The sequence below is a fragment of the Pimephales promelas genome, chromosome 13 (assembly GCF_988280905.1).
Source record: "Pimephales promelas chromosome 13, fPimPro1.hap1.1, whole genome shotgun sequence".
Taxonomy (NCBI): domain Eukaryota; kingdom Metazoa; phylum Chordata; class Actinopteri; order Cypriniformes; family Leuciscidae; genus Pimephales; species Pimephales promelas.
In genome coordinates this window covers 11,680,692-11,703,062 of record NC_142781.1, presented here as the reverse complement: position 1 = coordinate 11,703,062, position 22,371 = coordinate 11,680,692, and the positions used below count along the sequence as shown (strand labels likewise).

Below are 22,371 nucleotides of genomic sequence, written 5' to 3'. Positions count from 1 at the left end.
ATCTTGAATAAGTAACGGCTGAAGGGGTTACCGCTTCACGTCGCGCCTAACAACGCGCTTCAGCCGTTAGCTACTTATTCGATACAGCGCAGCCTCCAGCACTACATTCTTCAAGATATCAGGAAATATCCAGACTCTTAAGGCCGGTTTCATAGACAGGGCTTTAGATTAAGCCAGAATTAGGCTTTTGTAGTAGCATTTATAAATGTGACTGATGAGCATCTTAATATTTTAAGACTTCCAGTTAGATGCTTTATGCTTCTAGTTAAAACAGCTCAAGCATTTTAGTCTGAGACTAGACTTATGACTTACTTAGAATGTTTGTTTTAATAATCATTCAGAAGAGTTTTAAAAGCTTAACCTGAAAGCTATTGTCTTACAAAAAAAAAAAAAAATTGACCATCGAACTGAAGTTTTGAAAGAGGCTTATGTTTGTGCTGGCTGATTTTTCATGCATCAGTTGTTGAAGCTTGATCACAGTCTCCACTATGATGATGTCATGCAAATTTAATGAACGGTATTGTTCCACTTTACAGCTGATGTTCGCGAAACCCACACTCGACAATGTATCCTATAGGCTACAAAACATTTTGGATAATCCTTTTTTTTTTTAGTATTACAGTAGGCTATAAAAGAATAAGAAAATGAATTTAAAAAGCCTCAATAATCCTCCATTTTTCAAACCTCTCTGTAAATGAACTGTCTGTTTCGCACCACTGGGAGGTTCTGAAGATGAACCCAGGCTGAGATGTTGACTCAACAGGCACATGTGCACCCGTGGTGCTGAAGGAACAGCTCAGTCGCAATGAAATCACCATCACCATCACTCCTCAAAGTTTGTGGCTCGTTTCATTCGCTCTGACCATGAAGAGGCAAAACATCAGAACCCTCGTGTTGATCATCTGCACTTTCACTTATTTGCTCGTCGGAGCGGCTGTTTTTGACGCGTTAGAATCCAAGATGGAGATCACTCAAAAGAAGGTCCTGGACGATCGGAAGCTAGAGCTCATGGACAAGTACAACTTGAGCAAAGTCAATTTTGACGAGCTGGAGCGGGTCGTGCTGCAGCTGAAGCCTCACAAGGCTGGGGTCCAGTGGAGGTTCGCTGGCTCCTTTTACTTCGCCATCACGGTCATCACCACTATAGGTATGTCAGACGTTTAAATATCGTCCCCATCAGCTTATTTTTTCAAAATCAAACTTTTTTCATTGCTGTCATTTTGCTCAGCAAATATGCGTTATGAACGTTATAAATCATAAATGAGTTGGTCGCCCATGTTGTACGCTGATGTTTCATCTCCTTGAGCGTATTAAAATAGGCTATTTGCATACATAAATGTAGCCTATAATAATAAAAATACAACACATTTAGTAGGGACGCTACGGACCAATATCCAGTGACCCTAGCAATAATTTCGATTAAAACTTAAAATATATTTTATGTCCCCCTACCAATTTCAAAATCAACCCACGCCACTGCACCACATGTTATATTGTTCGCCGTATTAATCAGCATGTATTAATTTCACAACCTTGTAAATCAAATTGGGAGTGTTTAAAATAACACAGTGGCGAAATTTCAGGTTTAAGCTTGTAATTTTTTTTAAGCTGCCTTAAAGTTGTAAGTAGCCTACAATCATCTTGGATGTCTAAGTCATTTCAACTTAAATTACATTAACCTAAACTGACTTTTAAAAAAATGAGTGGAATATTGTATAACTTATAAAACAACAAAAACGAGTTACAGCAATGCAAAAACATATTGTCGTTAATTATTTGTCATATTTTTTTTTTTTTTTTTTGCGAAGTTCCAGCTAATATTGAAAATGTCCATTCGCTCCTAATTGGTCATTAGCTGGTGTATCCAGACAATTAACTGGTCCAGTCAAGACATTAGCTGGTATAAGAATTTCATTAGTTGGTATGAGCTGCGATGATCCTGAAATCCACCAGCTGCTCATACTAGCTTAACACTGATTTTAGGTTGCTGGTCAAGCAGCTAACAACCAGCTTATACTAGCTAGAAGCCAACTTCTATGTTCCAAACACTGCAACCAGCTTAAACTGGATCTTCCAGCAGAGACCTGGATAGTTTGTGTACACAGCCTTCAGAAAAAGTCCTAGATCTCCCGGAGGCGTCGAGACATCTGTGCAGGCTTTGGTTTAGCTTGGCAGTGTAGTGTGTGTGTGACACTGGACAGCTCTCGAAGAATCAGACACAGAACAGCGATGTGTTTAATTCATCTAAAGATCAACAGATCGTGTTCAGTGACAAGCCTTCTCTGTCTCTGTGTCTCAGCAATATAGGGAATGGGTAGTTGACAAGACATGTCGAGCAGTGACAGCACTGTCCTGCAGACCTGCTTTACTTCATCAACAATTACATTAAACATTTATTTTTATTTCTTGTGTATTACAGTTGCTTATTTATGACCTCATTCAATATTTGTTCCACGTTAAATACAACTAAATGTAGTGCACCACAGCTGAAAGGAAATAAAATAAATAAATATTCTCCTATACTTTTTTAAAACATATATTTGTATAGACACACACATACATGCATACATACATACATACATACACACACACACATAGGCTACATTTTTAACTCATACGTTCATGTTCAATAACCCACATTTTTAAATAAAATATTGAATATTGTCCTTTTGTCTTTTTAAATCAAAGTTCCACTTGTGCCGAATTGTTCTGAATGTTTGTCGTGCTGTACTTACAGATAATATAATATTAATTAAACTAAATGACACCTAAGTTTACTTAAAAAGAACACTTTTATGACCATTTCTTAACACACACATATAAAAGAGCACTTTGTAAGTGTGATTGTCAACGAGTGGATCTCTGGTGTTAGTGAGTGGAGGTGGGGCTAATTTACATATTCATAGAACCGCATATACTAAATGAGGCAAGTGTGTAGTTACATTCAAGCTATTTTAAGGAATAAAATATATTTTAAATGCACTTAATTGCTCCATATTTCAAAGACAATAGAATTAATTATGAAATTACATAAATACATACTTAAGTCCTACTTAAGTGGGTCACAAAAGAACTCTCAAGTTCAGCTAAACGTAATGACTCAATATAGCCTACTAGCCGAGACTCTTCTTTATGTGTACAGATGTGACGTAATGACTCAATATAGCCGACTAGTCGAGACTCTTCTTTATGTGTACAGATGTGACGTAATGACTCAATATAGCCGACTAGCTGAGACTCTTCTTCATGTGTACAGATGTGACGTAATGACTCAATATAGCCTACTAGCCGAGACTCTTCTTCATGTGTACAGATGTGACGTAATGACTCAATATAGCCGACTAGCCGAGACTCTTCTTTTTGTGTACAGATGTGACGTAATGACTCAATATAGCCGACTAGCTGAGACTCTTCTTCATGTGTACAGATGTGACGTAATGACTCAATATAGCCTACTAGCCGAGACTCTTCTTTATGTGTACAGATGTGACGTAATGACTCAATATAGCCGACTAGCCGAGACTCTTCTTTATGTGTACAGATGTGACGTAATGACTCAATATAGTCTACTAGCCGAGACTCTTCTTTATGTGTACAGATGTGACGTAATGACTCAATATAGCCTACTAGTCGAGACTCTTCTTCATGTGTACAGATGTGACGTAATGACTCAATATAGCCTACTAGCCGAGACACTTCTTTATGTGTACAGATGTGACGTAATGACTCAATATAGCCGACGAGCTGAGACTCTTCTTTATGTGTACAGATGTGACGTAATGACTCAATATAGCCGACTAGCCGAGACTCTTCTTTATGTGTACAGATGTGACGTAATGACTCAATATAGCCGACTAGCCGAGACTCTTCTTTATGTGTACAGATGTGACGTAATGACTCAATATAGCCGACTAGCCGAGACTCTTCTTCATGTGTACAGATGTGACGTAATGACTCAATATAGCCGACTAGCTGAGACTCTTCTTTATGTGTACAGATGTGACGTAATAACTCAATATAGCCAACTAGCCGAGACTCTTCTTTATGTGTACAGATGTGACGTAATGACTCAATATAGCCGACTAGCCGAGACTCTTCTTCATGTGTACAGATGTGACGTAATGACTCAATATAGCCTACTAGCCGAGACTCTTCTTCATGTGTACAGATGTGACGTAATGACTCAATATAGCCGACTAGCTGAGACTCTTCTTCATGTGTACAGATGTAACGTAATGACTCAATATAGCCTACTAGCCGAGACTCTTCTTCATGTGTACAGATGTGACGTAATGACTCAATATAGCCGACTAGTCGAGACTCTTCTTTATGTGTACAGATGTGACGTAATGACTCAATATAGCCGACTAGCCGAGACTCTTCTTCATGTGTACAGATGTGACGTAATGACTCAATATAGCCTACTAGCCGAGACTCTTCTTCATGTGTACAGATGTGACGTAATGACTCAATATAGCCTACTAGCTGAGACTCTTCTTCATGTGTACAGATGTGACGTAATGACTCAATATAGCCTACTAGCCGAGACTCTTCTTCATGTGTACAGATGTGACGTAATGACTCAATATAGCCGACTAGCCGAGACTCTTCTTCATGTGTACAGATGTGACGTAATGACTCAATATAGCCGACTAGTCGAGACTCTTCTTTATGTGTACAGATGTGACGTAATGACTCAATATAGCCTACTAGCTGAGACTCTTCTTCATGTGTACAGATGTGACGTAATGACTCAATATAGCCTACTAGCCGAGACTCTTCTTCATGTGTACAGATGTGACGTAATGACTCAATATAGTCTACTAGCCGAGACTCTTCTTTATGTTTACAGATGTGATGTAATGACTCAATATAGCCGACTAGCTGAGGCTCTTCTTTATGTGTACAGATGTGATGTAATGACTCAATATAGCCAACTAGCCGAGACTCTTCTTCATGTGTACAGATGTGACGTAATGACTCAATATAGCCTACTAGCCGAGACTCTTCTTCATGTGTACAGATGTGACGTAATGACTCAATATAGCCGACTAGCCGAGACTCTTCTTCATGTGTACAGATGTGACGTAATGACTCAATATAGCCTACTAGTCGAGACTCTTCTTCATGTGTACAGATGTGACGTAATGACTCAATATAGCCGACTAGCCGAGACTCTTCTTTATGTGTACAGATGTGACGTAATGACTCAATATAGTCTACTAGCCGAGACTTTTCTTTATGTGTACAGATGTAACGTAATGACTCAATATAGTCTACTAGCCGAGACTCTTCTTCATGTGTACAGATGTGACGTAATGACTCAATATAGCTTATACTAGTCGAGACTCTTCTTCATGTGTACAGATGTGACGTAATGACTCAATATAGCTTATACTAGTCGAGACTCTTCTTCATGTGTACAGATGTGACGTAATGACTCAATATAGCCTTCTAGCCGAGACTCTTCTTTATGTGTACAGATGTGACGTAATGACTCAATATAGCCAACTAGCCGAGACTCTTCTTTATGTGTACAGATGTGACGTAATGACTCAATATAGCCGACGAGCTGAGACTCTTCTTTATGTGTACAGATGTGACGTAATGACTCAATATAGCCGACTAGCCGAGACTCTTCTTTTTGTGTACAGATGTGACGTAATGACTCAATATAGCCGACTAGCCGAGACTCTTTTTTATGTGTGGACAGATGTGACGTAATGACTCAATATAGCCGACTAGCCGAGACTCTTCTTTATGTGTACAGATGTGACGTAATGTCTCAATATAGCCGACTAGTCGAGACTCTTCTTTATGTGTACAGATGTGACGTAATGACTCAATATAGCCTTCTAGCCGAGACTCTTCTTTATGTGTACAGATGTGACGTAATGACTCAATATAGTCTACTAGCAGAGACTCTTCTTTATGTTTACAGATGTGATGTAATGACGCAAAGACATACTCGAATCTCGCACAGAAATCCACCAGTACCCACTGGAATTAAAAACATTATTACAAGCTTACCGTTCTGAATCGAGCTACGGTCGGCAAGCAGATAGCGTTGAACACTGGCTGTTTATGTATATTCTCAAATATTTATTTTGGATAATTTTTAACCCCAAAAAAGCTACGGACTGCAGCTTTAAAGTGCTTCTTTTGCACCTTGTAGATGCAACTCAGTTCGTTATGTAATGGACTGTAAATCATATCAAAATCCCAACCCCATTTACTATCCACAACAACTGTAATGTTTCCATTCATTGTCATGTATGCTGCGTTTCCTCTTATCAGACACATCCATGGTCAGGTCTGTTTCATGTGTCTGCTATAGATCAGGTTTCCGTGTACACTTGCCAGTAATCTAATCATCAGTTCAGCAATCAGCCTGCCAGCACCTTATTGTCAATGCAGGAGACTCTGTAAACAAGGAACTGTTTACTATCTGCGGTCTGGGGTATCAGTTTAGTACACGGAGCTAACCTGATCCATTAGTCTAGTGGAAGTTGGTGCTGCATTATCAAACAGAAGCGATTGAGAAATAGCGATTGAGAAAGACGTGTATGGTCAATCGATATCTTGAATATTTGGTTACATCCTTATTGCCAACAGGCTAGTTTTGTTTCCATGTTGACCAGATCTATTGATTTAAAGATAGGAAGCTTTTATAGCAAGTGACTCAACCACAAAAATAAATCTATAGATCATTTAAAGCTTTTTAAAATGCAGCACGTACTTTGACTATTCCGAACAAACTCAAAAGAACGAACTTGAAATAAATATTGACAATGAACTTCTGTTGCTAATGATAGCATTTCTAGCTAACACTTAGCCGTGATGTATATCAGTTGATTTAAGATGGTCACCTGATTAAATAGTTGGCTTATAACCAATTAGTCAATTAGTAAGGTTGGCTTTTTTTAGAATTTAAATAATTTTTTTTTATTTTTATTTTTTATTTTTAGTAGCTTTGCTGTCATTAGAATGCTATTAGCATACTAGTTGGTGCAGTCTGTATCAAGGGAGCTACTGAGCAAGTTTACTATGTCAGAAAAGCCATAGATATGAAGCTAATAATGTGAAACAAACGTCAAAAAGTATTCGCTTTCAAATCATGCGCTATGGTAAAAGTGTCTTGAGGTCAGTGGAACCAGACGAATCTGCCCCTGTAATCAAAATTTTGTATGAAAAATATTAAAAATGTTTTACTGCCACTTTTTGTTTTGTTATAGCTGGAAACAGTGAACTATACTCACCTAAAGGATTATTAGGAACACCTGTTCAATTTTTCATTAATGCAATTATCTAATCAATATGGTAGTTGCTCCAATCAGAATCAAGACAGAATTTGACGTAAACAGAATGAGAACATGGATCCATCATGCCTTGTTATCACTGTGCAGGCTGGTGGTGGTGGTGTAATGGTGTAAGGGATGTTTTCTTGGCACACTTTAGGCCCCTTAGAGCCAATTGGGCGTCATTTAAATGCCACGGCCTACCTGAGCATTGTTTTTGACCATGTCCATCCCTTAATGGCCATCATGTACCCATCCTCTGATGGCTACTTCCAGCAGGATGATAAAGAACATATTTTAACAAATAATATAAAGTGATTTTGTTTTACTTAATTAGGTAATACCAATCACTAATATCAATAGTAGAACTCTTGAGGACAGAAAATAAATATCGATTGTTCAGCACCGATTCTGAGGGACTTTTAATTCCAGAACGTTGATGTGAAAGATCAATGCAGTTCTAGTGTCCGGCGACAGTACAGCAGGACACGAGCACCTCTTCTGCCCTCCTCTGCAGGGAAGGAGTGTTTTGAATGGAAAGAATGCGAACCGAAAAAATAAATACCCTCCTGGCCAGCGGAGCAGCGGGTCACACATCAGTCGGAACCTGTGGCTTTTTGCACTTTATACATTTCGAATGACTTTTCACATAGACAATCTGTTGATCAGCTTGCCCGAGTGATGTTTCAAAGAGACTACGAAGGACTTTTATTTGCTGCATTTTTATATGCGACTTCACCCAAAGCATATTTACAGTTCACCAGCCACCTGGACAGACCTTTTTATGACACCCGTGGTGCCAAAACACACTAATAAAGGAAGTTATGTAGAGTTTACAACATTTCCTTCCTTAATACAAACAGAAAAATCATTATTTCCTGATATTATGTACAATATTCAGTGAACCTCGAAATGGAGATAAAAATGTTTACAGCTAATTTAGTTTTATTACTTGAATCTTATCCATCAATATTTTATCCAAATATTTTTCTATTATGCCATTGTCTCACCGATGATTTTATCATATCTCAGACGTCACCAGATGCACAATACTCTAGATGTTAGATGTTTAAGCACTTTAAAAGTAAGATATGTCCTTGTGATGTTGGCATGACTCTGTACTGTGCAAGATGCTTACGTACACTGTATATGTGGATACATTTTCACAAAGTGATACATGGCCAGTTGCCCAGCGGTGACGGTATCACTGGTGTCTTGCATGGACAGTCACCGTCATTAAAGACCCCCAGCATTTCTGACTCCAAACAAAGCTGTGAGCTTATATTGCTCTTAAATATATTAATACAAAAGTTGTTATATTATATTATTCACTTACTGTATGTATTCATTGTACATGCATATTTAGAGTTCCTGCGTGAGAGCGCCCTCTGGCTTTCTCATGATCACTGAGCCGTGCTTCACTGACAAGCTGCGCATGAAAAAGTTACAGCCTTTGCCAGATCATGTGCTGTTTAATTTCGATTAATCATTCATGTCCTACTGCCCGGCCAGAATAAAGTCGCAGTTCGAATTTAAATTCCCAACGACTGTCAATGAATTTAAGATCTGGAATCAGAGGTGTCAATTCATTTGTGAAAATGATTCTCCATGCTCTCTTTCTTTCACAAAATGAGCCTGATGAATCTTGACTTTGTCATCCTGGTTGTTTATGAAATGAAAAGCTACACACTCCATCAATTAGGGTTAGAAGAATAATAACATGTAAGAAACATAATAATCACTGCAATAATTATCCAGTCATAGACGTTTAAGCTTAGCATTTGACTTTCTTAATGAGTGAGTCGTTGAATTATTCATTCAACCGATTCGTTCAAAAGCACTGATTCATTCAGAAAGGAAACATCGCTGTGGCTGTGTTCGAAATCGTTCCAAATGCCCTCATTCATTTTTTCCCGTATTACTCCACTAATATAGTCCACTTGAAGAAGTGAATGAAAACAAGTGAGTACAAATGGCTGTTCCCTCAAAGAGTGCCCTATTTATGGGTATAGGGAGCGATTTCAGACACAGTCTGCTGCTCAGAGACAGAACACAGACTAAACAAAACATGACAATGACACTAAACAGAACATGATAATGAAACACCGAACCAAACATGAATGTGACACCCGTTTAACTTCAATGTTTAAATCAGGAAAAAAACAAACCATAGGAAATTTGGAAAAGGACATCAATAGGAGTCGTACAAGTTGGAAAATGTATATTAAATATAAAAACTATATTTAATAGTTGATATAAATATGAAGCAAAATATAGTATACAGTATACTACCGTTCAAAAGTTTATGGTTTTTTTTTTTTGTTTTTTTGTTTTTGTTTTTACAAATTTTTGACAATTTTTACAAACATGACAGTAAAGACTTTTACAAATTCAGCTTTGCATCACAACATTACATTTTAAAATATTAAAAACAGCTATTTTAAATTTTAACCATATTTCACAATATTACTGTATTTTTGATCAAATAAATGCAGTTTCGTGAGAGACTTGTATGTATGTAAATTTATATAAAAAATAATTAAAAGACAGTAATACTATATTTTAAAAAAAGCAATTTGTCATTTATAATCACAAATGATTTTCTAACGTAAAAAAGAAAAACAAATATCATTATATAATCACATGACTCTGCAGCACTGGTTAGTCTCTCATTTTTCAGGAAGATATGAAATATTAAAAGTGACAGCAGTGGGACATCTGACCAGAGTCTTGTCAGCCCCTAAAACACTGCTAGATTTATAGCCGACTAAACATATTTGCGCAGCACATGTGCACACATACTGACAACAACAAGACACAAGATGAAAATTATCATATATATATAATAAACATGGGACGGTAATTTTCCATATACCTGCAACATCAGTGGAGAATCATATAGGCGTGCCATATGATGACAATTAATAATTTCATTAATCCTTGACATAGGGCTGGTGAGCTGACAATGATGTAATTCTAATAAAGGTGGATGCATGCCAGATCAGCCTTTGATCTGCCTTCAACAAACACATGCGACACACACACACACACACACACACACACACACACACACACACACACAGGTACGTTACATATATTTGTCAGTATTATTATCATCCCCTATGTTTGTCTCTTATATTGTGATTTAACCAATGACCATCCCTTCCCCCAACACCAAACACTCACCCTCACACTCTCACACCTTCTCTAAGCATTTAATCCCCAACCCCTTTATAACATGTGTTCAACTACTGAATGGATTTGCACTGACTGCAGCACATTTGATGATAAGATGAAATAATCATTCAGAAAAAAAAGGAGTTATTTTAGGAGATCTAAGCTGAATGGATGGAGAGAAGCAGAGACATGAAAATGAGCTCTAAACAGCAGCCCGTATGTGCAGATGGCTCGACTGAGCCTCTTTCAAAGAAATAATTCATGCTGCTTCTATAATAAGAGCAACTGGACTCCATCAAAGTGCAATGAAAATAAAATTACAGATGGTCATTATGAGTGGAGGCAATATAAATCTCAATTAAAAACCTCAACAGGTGCAGGGAAAGTATGGATATTGTTGTACCGTATCAGGTTACGACTGTAACCAAGGCTCCCTGAGAAGGTGAGCGAGACACTGCGTTGTGGAGTTGACGCTATGGGAATATTCCTCGTGAGCTGTGTCTGAAGCATGTGTGCTACAAGCCAATCTTGATTGGCTACCGTGGTCAGGTGATGCAGGGTTCTCAAGTCTCACGCATTGGCCGTGAGACACACGCATTTCGACCGGTTCACACGCGCACACGCCACACTGTGTATTTCTCACGCTGAAAAGGCAATGCCAACCAAGTTGTCCTGGCTGAAAGCTTTCTAACGTTGTATACGAGGCGCAGGCAAACAAAGTGAAGTTTCCTGCCGCCAGCGCGTATCTCCGCCAGATTGCGTTCGTTACTAGGCAACATATATATGCGCGCTGCGTGCACCACTGATCTATACATGACATGTCATTCAGTAGCGCGAACACACGGAAATGGACGGAACATCCTCGGCCACCGTACGTTCGTTACTAGGTAACCAACAACATCGCGCGAACACATGTGTCGTGATGGAGAAGAAGGTAAGTTGGAAGAAGCTCGTCTAACATTTTTGGGCTAGAACATTTAATATGTAGCCCATCGTACATTATTATTGATGCTGTCAAAAACTCTACAACTACTTTGCAACCAGGCTCAGTTTGGCTATCTTACGTTATCTGAAACTAAGAGAAATATAGTGTGGGTATGGAAAGGAATGAAGATTTACTGATTTTATTTTAAATTATATTATACTGTAATATTAATAGTCTTTCTAGTTACATTAAGGATGTATTACAGCAGATTGCTCTGGGTAATATTTAATAATTGTCATAATGTTGCATTTGTATTTTTCAAAGATGTCAGGAAAAAAGCAGAAAGATATTTTGTCATTTTGGGCACTAAAGGGTAAGCCCCCTAAAAAGGTTGCCAGATTAGAGGACGAGACAGTGGAAGAGGTGGTGCACTCTAATCTGTCCATTTGTTCTCAATGTCCCACCACACAATAAATCATTCGTCTAGATAGAAGACACATTCAAAAATCAAAATGCAATTTTTAAAGATTTGTTTGAAACTGTTTGGAGCAATTTGTTATATTTTTGGTTAGCTATATTTGTAATACTGCATTAAAGAGTATTTGATGTGATGAATTGCTCTGTCATTTATCAGATTTAATAATTGTTATAATTTTAATTTGTTCCGGTTAATTATGAACAATGGGTAAAATTTGGGGCGGAGATGGGTGGGGCGGGGCTTCATTATGGCTCCTCCCCTAACCGCATGTGATCTCACTCCAAGCTTTTGCTCAAACTTGAGAACCCTGGGTGATGTCACAGTTGGTTCAACAGTGTATATAAGCGTACACTGATCTCAACAGTCTGAAGACGTGCAGCTATGCCTGAAGTATGGCAATAAGTCAATGAGTTGATGCCATCTGAACAAAATACCCACTGCACCGTTCTGAACAACATACTGAACCGTGCTTGTGAACTGCCCTGGAGGTTAACTGTAACCAAAGCATTTCCACACAACGCACGCATGACCAAGAACTAGATTAGAGGATAGTCCCACAGCTCAATCTATGCCGAGGCTCGAACTCGGGTCACCGCGGCCATCCACAGAACCAAACATGTCCGCATCCACAGCGGACAGCAGCGTGGTAGCCTAGAAATCTAGATGCAACCTAGCGGCAGCAAAAATTATTTCACCACCAGTGTGGTCTACTCTCCATAGACGTTTTAGCTGGAAAAAACAAACTATGGTCAGGCCAATCACATCATGTATAGAGTCGGCGGGCGGGCTTAACATGATGACGGCAGAGTTGCGACGGTTCACTACTACTTGAAAACAAAGAATGGCTGCTGCTGGCGAACAGCTGTCTTTCGATTCGGCTTTGACCGCTACTCTGGATGATTTGAACTTAAATGGGGGGGTTGACTGCGATTTCACTTTTTTCATTTTAAATAGTGTGCAATGTTGCTGTTGGTGCATGAACAGTATCTGCAAAGTTGCAGCGCTGAAAGTTTAGTATAAGCAGAGATATCGTCTTTTAAAAATCAGGAAGTATATTGCCTACAAAAACGACTCGATTGGGACTACAGCTGGGTTTTAGACGTCACTAACCCACACATTTGCATCAACCCTCCCTCCGGAATATGCAAAAAAGGGCATGCACATATTTCTGCGGCACGTCGAGTGTGTTATGTTCACCCAGCTGTCAGGTCTTCTGTGTTCGAGCTTCCCACGGACGCTGTACTTTGTCAACAATGGATACAATTTAAGTTTGATTATGTTCTTGAAAATGACGGTCGTAATCTAGCTCTCTGTGCTGCGCATTTTACGGAAGACAGCTTTCAGAATCTCCACGAATTCAATGCCGGATTCAACAAGAAACTGTTACTAAAACATGAAGCAGTTCCAACTTTAAAACCAGAGGCAGCAGTTGTTGGGCCACAACCTGTAAGTAGGCTAAGACTTAAATAATTTTAAATGTATTTGCATGTATAATTCCAATCGTAGCCTTGTGTTTTATTTTTTTCAAATGCCAGCGCTGGCTTTATAGCCACTAGGCTTCGAGTTATGCTATTTTGTGTCTACAACAAACGCGTGCAAACATTATTGACCTGAATTTTGTATAAGTACTAATGTTTTAAACGTATTTTTCATGTGCTTTATGACGTTATTTACGATTTGATCAAGAACGTAATCTAATGCCACGCCGTTTGAGTTTAACATTAGTAGCCAGTCAGTTGCTATTGTTGCCAGTCAAATGCTATTGAGTAAAACAAATGTGTATAAAGTTAAAACATTTTTAGCAAATTATCATTCAGAAACGTTTAGTAAGAGCCGTGTGTGGTGAGGTTCTGTTTGACTCTCTTCATCGCGGTTTTCTCGGTCTGATTCTGCCTCAAACTGACACTGCAGTTCGACACATATTTACATCTGGACCGGAGCTCATGACATGCACGTTTCGCCCGTAAAGGTAATGGGCGTTAACCTTCCGGACAACGTGAGCGACAGTTTAGCCAATCACAACACACCGGGCCAAGCTAACCAATCTGAGCCCACTGCCTGTTTCTAAAGGAGTGGTTTCGGTAACACTTTATTTTGATGGTCCCTTTTGAACATTCTGTTGACTATAAGTAACTTTTGAACTACATGTCAACTAACTCTCATTAGAGTATTAGTAGACTGTCAGCTTAATATTTGCCAAATCTTTATTGTGATGCTCCTCCAACAGACAATCTACTGACTATAAGTAACTTTGCAACTACATGCCAACTTATTCTAACCCTAACCCTACCAGTCTACTAATACTCTACTAACACTCTAGTGAGAGTTAGTAGAGATGTAGGTACAACGTTACTTATAGTAAACTGAATGTGTTAAAGGGACCATCCAAATAAAGTGAAACCGTGGTTTCATAGACTCAGGAAGTCGACCGGTCGTTCGAGGACAGAGGAGAGCGCGGCTGACAATAAAGGTGTTTAAGTTTATGAAAAATAAGACTTTTAAAAAAAGAAAAACCACGAATACATGTTATATTGCACCTCATAAACACAGTCATGCAAAGAAAAAAAGCCGTCAACCCCCCCTTTAAGCTTTTCTTTGAAACCAGAACAAAGAACGCCACTTGAGTCATTAAAAAAAAAGATGTGTTCGGAGTTTTGTCGTCGACTGTATACGGTAAAAATCAACTTGCTCCGCTGGTGGGAAAACGCATGGGCCTCAGCCGTCACCTTCTTCGTTGCTCTGATTGGTCCAATTGCGTGCAGAGAGAATTTGAAAGACAACCATTTATCCCGCCCCTCGAATTGAGCTCTGTCAATGATGAGTTCCCAGACCTAACATCTTGATGTAGGTCTGGCATGCCAGGCTAGCGGCGTGGTACACACATTGCAGATTGATTGCTAATGAATTGTCTTTTTCACACACCTTGTAGAATTGCCAGACTGGTGAAGCCATTTCTACCAGGGCATAAAAAAATTGTCTCTTGAGTTTTGAGTCACTTGATCAGCTTTTCCAGATCAGCCTTTATAGAGACCGCCGATCACACATCCCAAAGCAATTATCGGCCGATTATGATCCGCGACCGATCAATCGGAGCACCCTTAGTATTGCCCAATCTTCCAGTGCTGTTTAGCCTATTGATGTGATCACAGAGGAAGGACATCGCTAACACCTCTGCACTCCTAGTGTCAGAGAGGGAAGAGTGACCAATGATGATGTGGGACGCAAGTTGCATTATTCACCCATCATCCACATTTATCACAACATAATCAAGCAGCGTAATTGATAATCTTTCCTCCGTCTGCCCGTATGAAATATGAAGGAGACTGAAACAGAGTGGAACATGATCGCATGAATGCCAATTACATTCATCCTAGTCCGCTATTTATGTGGTGGATCAGTACCGAATTTATATGGCAAGTACTGGAACAGGCAAAAAATAACAAGGTCCAACATCCTTTACTATGAAGGGCAACAGGAAGAGTGGGATGCAACAGTGCTAGAGCCAATCTCTACTCCTGCAATACCCCACACAAAGTAAGCGTATCCATATCATCTCCACAGCGCAAGCCCCTGGAGAGATGAATAAGGACGTGATTATAGCAATCCCTCTACCTCCCCTACAACAGTCTGGCTTTCTCCCACGGAGATGTGAGGATGCATCACCAATGTGTACAAGGTCTCAGACAGTGGGGTACTGAAAAAGTGGGTCAATATGTAGTCACTTATTTCACATACATAAGGCAACTGCGCTTCCCAGGCTCAGGGAAAAAATAACATCTGAGCGAATACTACTGCACTAGTCTGATTTATTCGATAAGTGAACAGTCATGACAATATTATCTCTTAATCTCCTAATGCTGGAGAGTGCTCATGTTTCCACTTCTCCAGGAAATTTTTATGATGTATTTCACATGAGGCTTAACCCCTGCACAGACTGATTGAATTTCGTCATCCATGTCTGGAGGGGCGAATATTCATACAGGAGGGAGTAACTCGACCTCAACTGCTGCTTCCCAACATGTGTTAATCAGGCAAATTCTCCTGTAATCCCAGACTAATGCAGTTCCCCCCTTGTGAACACACAGTCCATGAAAAATCCCCAAATGAATCTCCTGCATGGGAGATATGTCACGCTCTCCTCTTTTTCTTTTTAGAGAATAGGCGATGGACTTTTACCCCTGTTGCTTTAACAGCCTCTTGTGCCCCAACACCCCTTTAAATGGGGGGGGAAACCAAAATTAGGTTCACCTTCTTACTTCTCTTAGTCGAGATTCTCAACCCGAAATTCTCAACATCCTCACATAGCTGTGCTCAGCCAGCCCCTAACTGTAGCGTAACTGGTTGCTAGAGAGAAATGCTTTATTGTTTAATAAAGGGAAGGCTCAGAGGAGTGAGACGCCGATGACCCACAAGGAATTGCTCATCCAAACTGCTCGGGGTGAATTCCAATCTCTCCACAGACCAGTCTTGCTTAAATTTGGCTGTGGTGGTGGCCATTCTCATCTTATGTGGGGATTAGGGAGGAGGCAGGCTCACATTTGCCTCGACTCCGAACATGTCTAGTTCCTTGGAACTAAACCGGGCCAATAGCATGCTCTCTGCCAGCTCGGAAGAAGCCACCGAGCGGGCTTCCGGATCTAACATGAGAGCGGAGGAGCTACTGTAGGTGATGCCTGAGAAGGGGATAGTTCATCTGGTAACTCCATCTACGACCCCCACAGTCATAATCACTGGGCTTCCTTGGCAGCAGCGGGACCTCATCCGCAGGGCACAGACGTTTGTCTCCCATCTCCCAGGCAGGAGCGGTGTTTGCTCACTTTAAAGCGGTCACAGGGAGAACAACCAGCCCCCCTTGAGGGCTGAATGAGCGTGCTCCTCTCCAAGACACATAACACTAAACTCATGAAGATCGCCTGGTGTTACGCATCTTTGACAAGATGGCTCGCACATTTTCTTTTTCTACTGCTAGCACCAAACAAACAGAGAGTCCATTCACACAGCTTGCAAACAAACAGCTTCCTGAAGACAAAGAAGCTCATGACATCTTCTTATACCCCTTATATGCACCCGTGATGTCACCTAACCGCAATACCCAGTTGGTGCACCCGTGATGTCACTTAACTGCGATAGCCCATCAAGATTAGCATGTAACACACCTGTTCAGACACCGGCTCATAGCGTCAACTCCATAACGCAGTGTAGAATTTCACTTTGAAAAGGGAACTACCGTGACCTTTCATTCTGTTCAACAAGAATATTTTGCACAAAACCGATTTTGAATTTGAACATTTTATTCATATGGAACCATTCACTTTAAAAAAACAAATGTGTCAAAACTAGGGAGTAATGGGTAACCAAGAAAATGAAACAAGGCGGGAAAACAGGAACAGGAAACAGGACACGAACGGCCCAAACTGCATTGTTTTCCATTTTTAGTTGAAAAAGCTGTTGTGTAAACGGCCCCTCATTTTGTTGTTTGTCTGTTTAGTTTTCAGTGTTATGGTGCGTTCTATTATAGCCAACGAACCGACTCGGACCTTGGATATGACGTCACGTCCACACTTCAAGCGTTCTATTATGTGTTGCGTGTCAAAGTCGGAGAAAAAAATGGACGCCACCCGGAAAGCTGTTGTAATGGTAGCACTTGCCGAGTACCAGGCACTTACATTAAAAAAATATATTATGACTTCACCTTATCAAAATTTCATGTTTTAATGTTAATCTTCTGTTAGCAATTCAAGCAACGTTAGTAATTGCATTCACAACAACCGATTCCCATACCTACAGGGGACGCAGTAATACACAAGTGATTATAATCTTCATTTAAAATACCAAAGCGGTTTTAAAAACAATGAAAACAATACATGTCACACAGGGCGCAGCCATCTTGAATTCCGAAACGGAATTCTTGGTCGGTGTCCTCACGGTTGTCCGCCGTCTGAGAGGTGAAATCCGAGGAAAGGGGGCGTGTTGCTAGGCAACGTCTGTCGTCCGATTCGGATCTCCGAGACGGATGAATAATAGAACGCATCATTACTCCCTAGTATCTTTCTATGTTTACTCATTGATTATTTGATAAGGTTCACCTGTTCCTTATCTAGTTTCCTTCGAGTGTATACTCCTGTGTTTTAGTCACTCCTTCTCGGTTCTTGTTTATGTATAGTGTGCAAAGTTAATTTGAAAGACTGTTATTTGGTTCTACATCTTCATGCATGATTACGTACCTAACAATCTTGCAATTCTGACTTCACTCAATAATTCCTTCATTTTTCTCAGAATCATGAGATAAAGTCACATTTACCCTTTTTTATGCTGTGGAAACAAACTTACATGAACAGGCATAGCCTGTGATCAGTTTGTATAAAAATATTCAGTATTTGTTGTATCTTATAATATTTGCAACTTTAATCTTGATTAATTTAACGATTTGTTCTGTAGTAAATACAAACAGTTTATTGTAAATGTAGAGAAAAGAAAAAGCAAGACATGTCATTTTTTATGTTCATTAAGTTAGCAAACTGGTATTTATCATAATACTTCTATTATCATAAACATACTGGTTGGTAGCGCACATATTTTTCTGTTTATTTCACTTTGTTATTGTTCTAGTTATTTACCTATAGTGGCTAATGAATCATAAGTCTTGCAAGTAATCGGAAATAGCTCACTTCAACATTGCAAAATAAGGATAGCCCATTCAAGATAGACAGATTCCTTTATTTTTAGCATAAACACACAACATGACACACATGGAGATACAAACAATTAACTTTGTTATAAACTCCTATCTAAATGTTGTGTTCAATATTGCAAATACTCTATAATAATAGTACTGGATTTATTCACACTTTTAGTATTATTTATGCTGCTAGCATTAGCATTAAAATTAACAAGAGTTTAGTTAGGCTTGTTTTAATCATAATTAATATTCTAAATGGCATTTTAGTAATTTTACACAGTTGTGGATATGGGGTGGTGATGGCGCAGTGGATAAGACACATGCTTTTGGTGTGAGAGACCCGGGTACGAATCCACTGTGAGACACCAATGTGTCCCTGAGCAAGACACTTAACCCCTAGTTGCTCCAGAGGCGTGCGACTTCTAAAGCAAGTCGCTTTGGATAAAAGTTTCAGCTAAATGAATAAATGTAAAATGCAAATCTGTCACACTGAAAACAATGAACATTTAGGATGATTTTATTTTTTGGTAACACTTTACAATAAGGAGCATTATTTAATGTTATTTACAACCTTAGTTAATGATTGATTTAGCTGATTTTGCTACAGTTGGTATACTGTAAATGAGCTCACATGGGAACAATTCAAGCTAAACATGATTTACTCTAAGACTTGGTTGATCTTGTTCCTAGATCAACATCCTTGTCACATTTACTGCATCTTCAGTGAAAGTATATTTGCACTAGCAGCCTTGATAAATACATTGCTATTTAAATGGGATGGCGAAGCTTGTGTATTAAAGGTGTAGATTCACTACTGTGTTCATTCCTCTAAGAATTTAACCAGTATAATGTACATTCCCATATCACTGATATTAATATTTTGGCTGATGCTAATAAGCTGATATTTACAGCTAATATTTTATGTTAAATGGCTGATATCCAGTAAATGGTAGCTATTACTATTTTATCTAAATAAATGAAAAATAAATCAGTTTCAGGGTCAGATTATGAAAGTGAATTTAGACATCACAATATTTTATTGTACATTATGAAAACACTGCAACACTGGCCACAAACTGACTTGAGCTGTAATGATTCTGTAGAAATGCTTTACAACAGAATTGAAATAATTTCATTGTACCTGATAAACTTTGCAGCATTGACACTGTTATTGAGCAGAATTGAATCAACATTGAACTAAATTGAGCTGAATTGTCTTCGCTGCTTTATAGCTGAATTGAATTTTCATAAAGTTTCATAATTGACGAACTTTGCAACACTGAATTCAATCAACATTACACTAAATTGAACTAAATAATTGAGCTAAATAATGACATATCTGTATTATAATTGACACATTTTTGCAACAACACTGTTATTTTCCTGTTTATTACTATGAAGCTGCTTTAAGACAATCTGTATTGAATAAAGCACTATAATTAAATGTGACTCGACTATAAAGTGAGCGCAAATGATTGAAAAGGTAAAAACAGGCAGCATGCAAATGCAATTAAATAGTGTACCAATAGATATTGTGCATCCCTACTATTTAAAGAGAACCTGGTATGCCATTTTTTAAAGTCTTGACTTTGATTTTGGTGTCTACACTATAAAAAATAATCCTGTAAAAAAAACGGTAAAATACTGGCAGCTGTGGTTGCCAGGATCATACCGTAAAAATACAGTGTGTTACACTGTTTTTGAAATTAACAGCTAAATACCGTATTGTCAGCTAGAAAACAGTAACACACTGTATTTTTATGGTATGATGCTTGCAACCACAGCTGCCAGTAATTTACTGGTTTTTTTTACAGGATTATGTTTTTACAGTGTAATAGAATATGTTTACCATTTCTTTTTTTAATATTTGCCATTGTTGCAGCTCCCAGTCTATCTGTAACTACTGTATCTGTTAAGTTCCTCTATGAAGCCCCTCCTTCTGAAAAGTGCAATATGCTCTGATTGGTCGGCTGGACAGTGTGTTGTGATTGGCCAACCACTTTAAACCCGCCCCCTACCATAACCCCAAGTTTCAACACACTTCTAACACAACTCAACCAGCCCTCGTCCAATATTTTTGCATATGCCCTGGGCGGGAATTATCCAAATGAGGAATAATGTGAAGTGTTTGTTACTGGAAGAAAGCTCGAGACTACAATGGAGTTCTGAAACAGTTCTTACTGATATAGAAAACAACGACATCCACATTGTTGTTGTGAAGTTGTGAAAATGTTTACGTTTACTCTTTTTTTTCCTAGGATACGGTCATGCGGCTCCCAGCACGGATGGTGGGAAGGTGTTCTGCATGTTCTACGCTCTCCTGGGGATCCCCCTTACCCTGGTGATGTTCCAAAGTCTGGGCGAACGCATCAACACCTTCGTCAAGTACCTGCTGCACCGTCTCAAAAAGTGTCTCGGCCTTCGGCACACCGAGGTCTCCATGGCCAACATGGTGTGCATTGGCTTAATATCCTGCATGAGCACGCTGTGCGTGGGAGCGGCGGCCTTCTCCCGCTACGAGGACTGGAGCTTCTTCCACGCGTACTATTACTGCTTCATAACACTCACGACCATTGGTTTTGGGGACTACGTGGCCTTGCAGAAGGATAATGCGCTACAAACCAACCCCCAGTACGTAGCGTTTAGCTTCATGTACATCCTCACGGGCCTCACGGTCATCGGCGCCTTCCTGAACCTGGTGGTTCTGCGTTTCATGACTATGAATGCCGAGGACGAACGGCGCGACGCCGAACAGCGTACGTTGCTGTCCCGCAGCAGAAAGACCGGCGGTGGCGGGACCATGTCTGATCCACCGTCCTCGTCTGGCGCGGCCCACGGGTCCGGGAAGGGGCTGTGTAACGTCTACGCCGAAGTGCTGCATTTCCAGTCCATGTGCTCTTGTCTCTGGTACAAGAGCCAGGAGAAGATGCGCTACTCAATTCCCATGATTATCTCTCACGATCTGTCCACTTCGGACACATACATGGAGCACAGCGAGATCTCAGACCCCCTCCACTCCAACGGCTGTGTGTGCAGTGCCTTGCAGGAGCACTCCGGCACCAGTTCAGTGTACACGGGCCTGCTCAGCCCAGCACATTACCAAAGACTCTCCAAACGCCGCAGCTCCATCTAGAGGGCTGGAGGATGTTGTGCATGTGAATCTCTTTCGCCTTACGAAACCAACCACTGTTTTACTTGGGGTTGAAAAACCACTGCTTCTAAGCTGCTCGGATCCTCTGTCAGTCGAATAAATGTAATGTAGTGATAGACGGGGGAGGGCGGCCTGTCGGCAGGTGCTGCTTGAGGACCGGAGACATAGAAGCGTGCAATAAGAACAGGGTAAATGCCTGTATTTTTTTAAGTACTTTGAGGTTTTCGAGAAAAGGCAAGATGCAAACTGCTTGCTCTTCAGTGAGCTCAATGGTAAATGGAAACAAATGCTGGTCTTTTAACAACCAACGAGTCCCAAAGTGTTAGGATATTATTCTGGTTTTCATTCCAATAGATACATTTTGTGATGCAACAAATAGTGAATTCTTTATTATCTTTACAGGAGTTATGAAATAGTTATTAAAACAAAATAAAACATATTTAAAAAACAAACAAACAATCATCTTAAATGAGAACTTAAGAGTGCAGACCTTAGTCAGGGTGGCCCAATATTTACTTTCTTACAGGAATAGAATTCTGCAGTGACGATGTATTTTTGTTGGCCAACCCAGAAGTTACCATCACACTGGTTCCCTCAACAAAAACCCAGTAGGATTTTTCCATTGGCTTTTGGATTATTTCAGAAAATAAGCTCTGTGACCAA

At 39.6% G+C, this 22,371-nt stretch overlaps 1 protein-coding gene across 1 annotated transcript; it reads left to right on the top strand.

Moving 5' to 3' along the window:
• The first annotated feature begins 757 nt into the window (after positions 1-757).
• Positions 758-21,838, top strand: kcnk3a (potassium channel, subfamily K, member 3a). Its single transcript, XM_039692125.2, has 2 exons — positions 758-1,147; positions 20,816-21,838. Exons 1-2 carry the CDS (start codon positions 865-867, stop codon positions 21,688-21,690), a joined length of 1,158 nt encoding a protein of 385 aa, XP_039548059.2. The 5' UTR covers positions 758-864; the 3' UTR covers positions 21,691-21,838.
• Positions 21,839-22,371: the final 533 nt, after the last annotated feature.

What these genes read in the sequence shown, in the direction of transcription:
- kcnk3a (XM_039692125.2), top strand. Translation starts at nt 865, where the DNA reads ATGAAGAGGCAAAACATCAGAACCCTCGTGTTGATCATCTGCACTTTC. An exon ending in CACGGTCATCACCACTATAG is followed by an intron (nt 1,148 to 20,815) that starts GTATGTCAGACG and finishes TTTTTTTCCTAG; the next exon opens with GATACGGTCATGCGGCTCCC.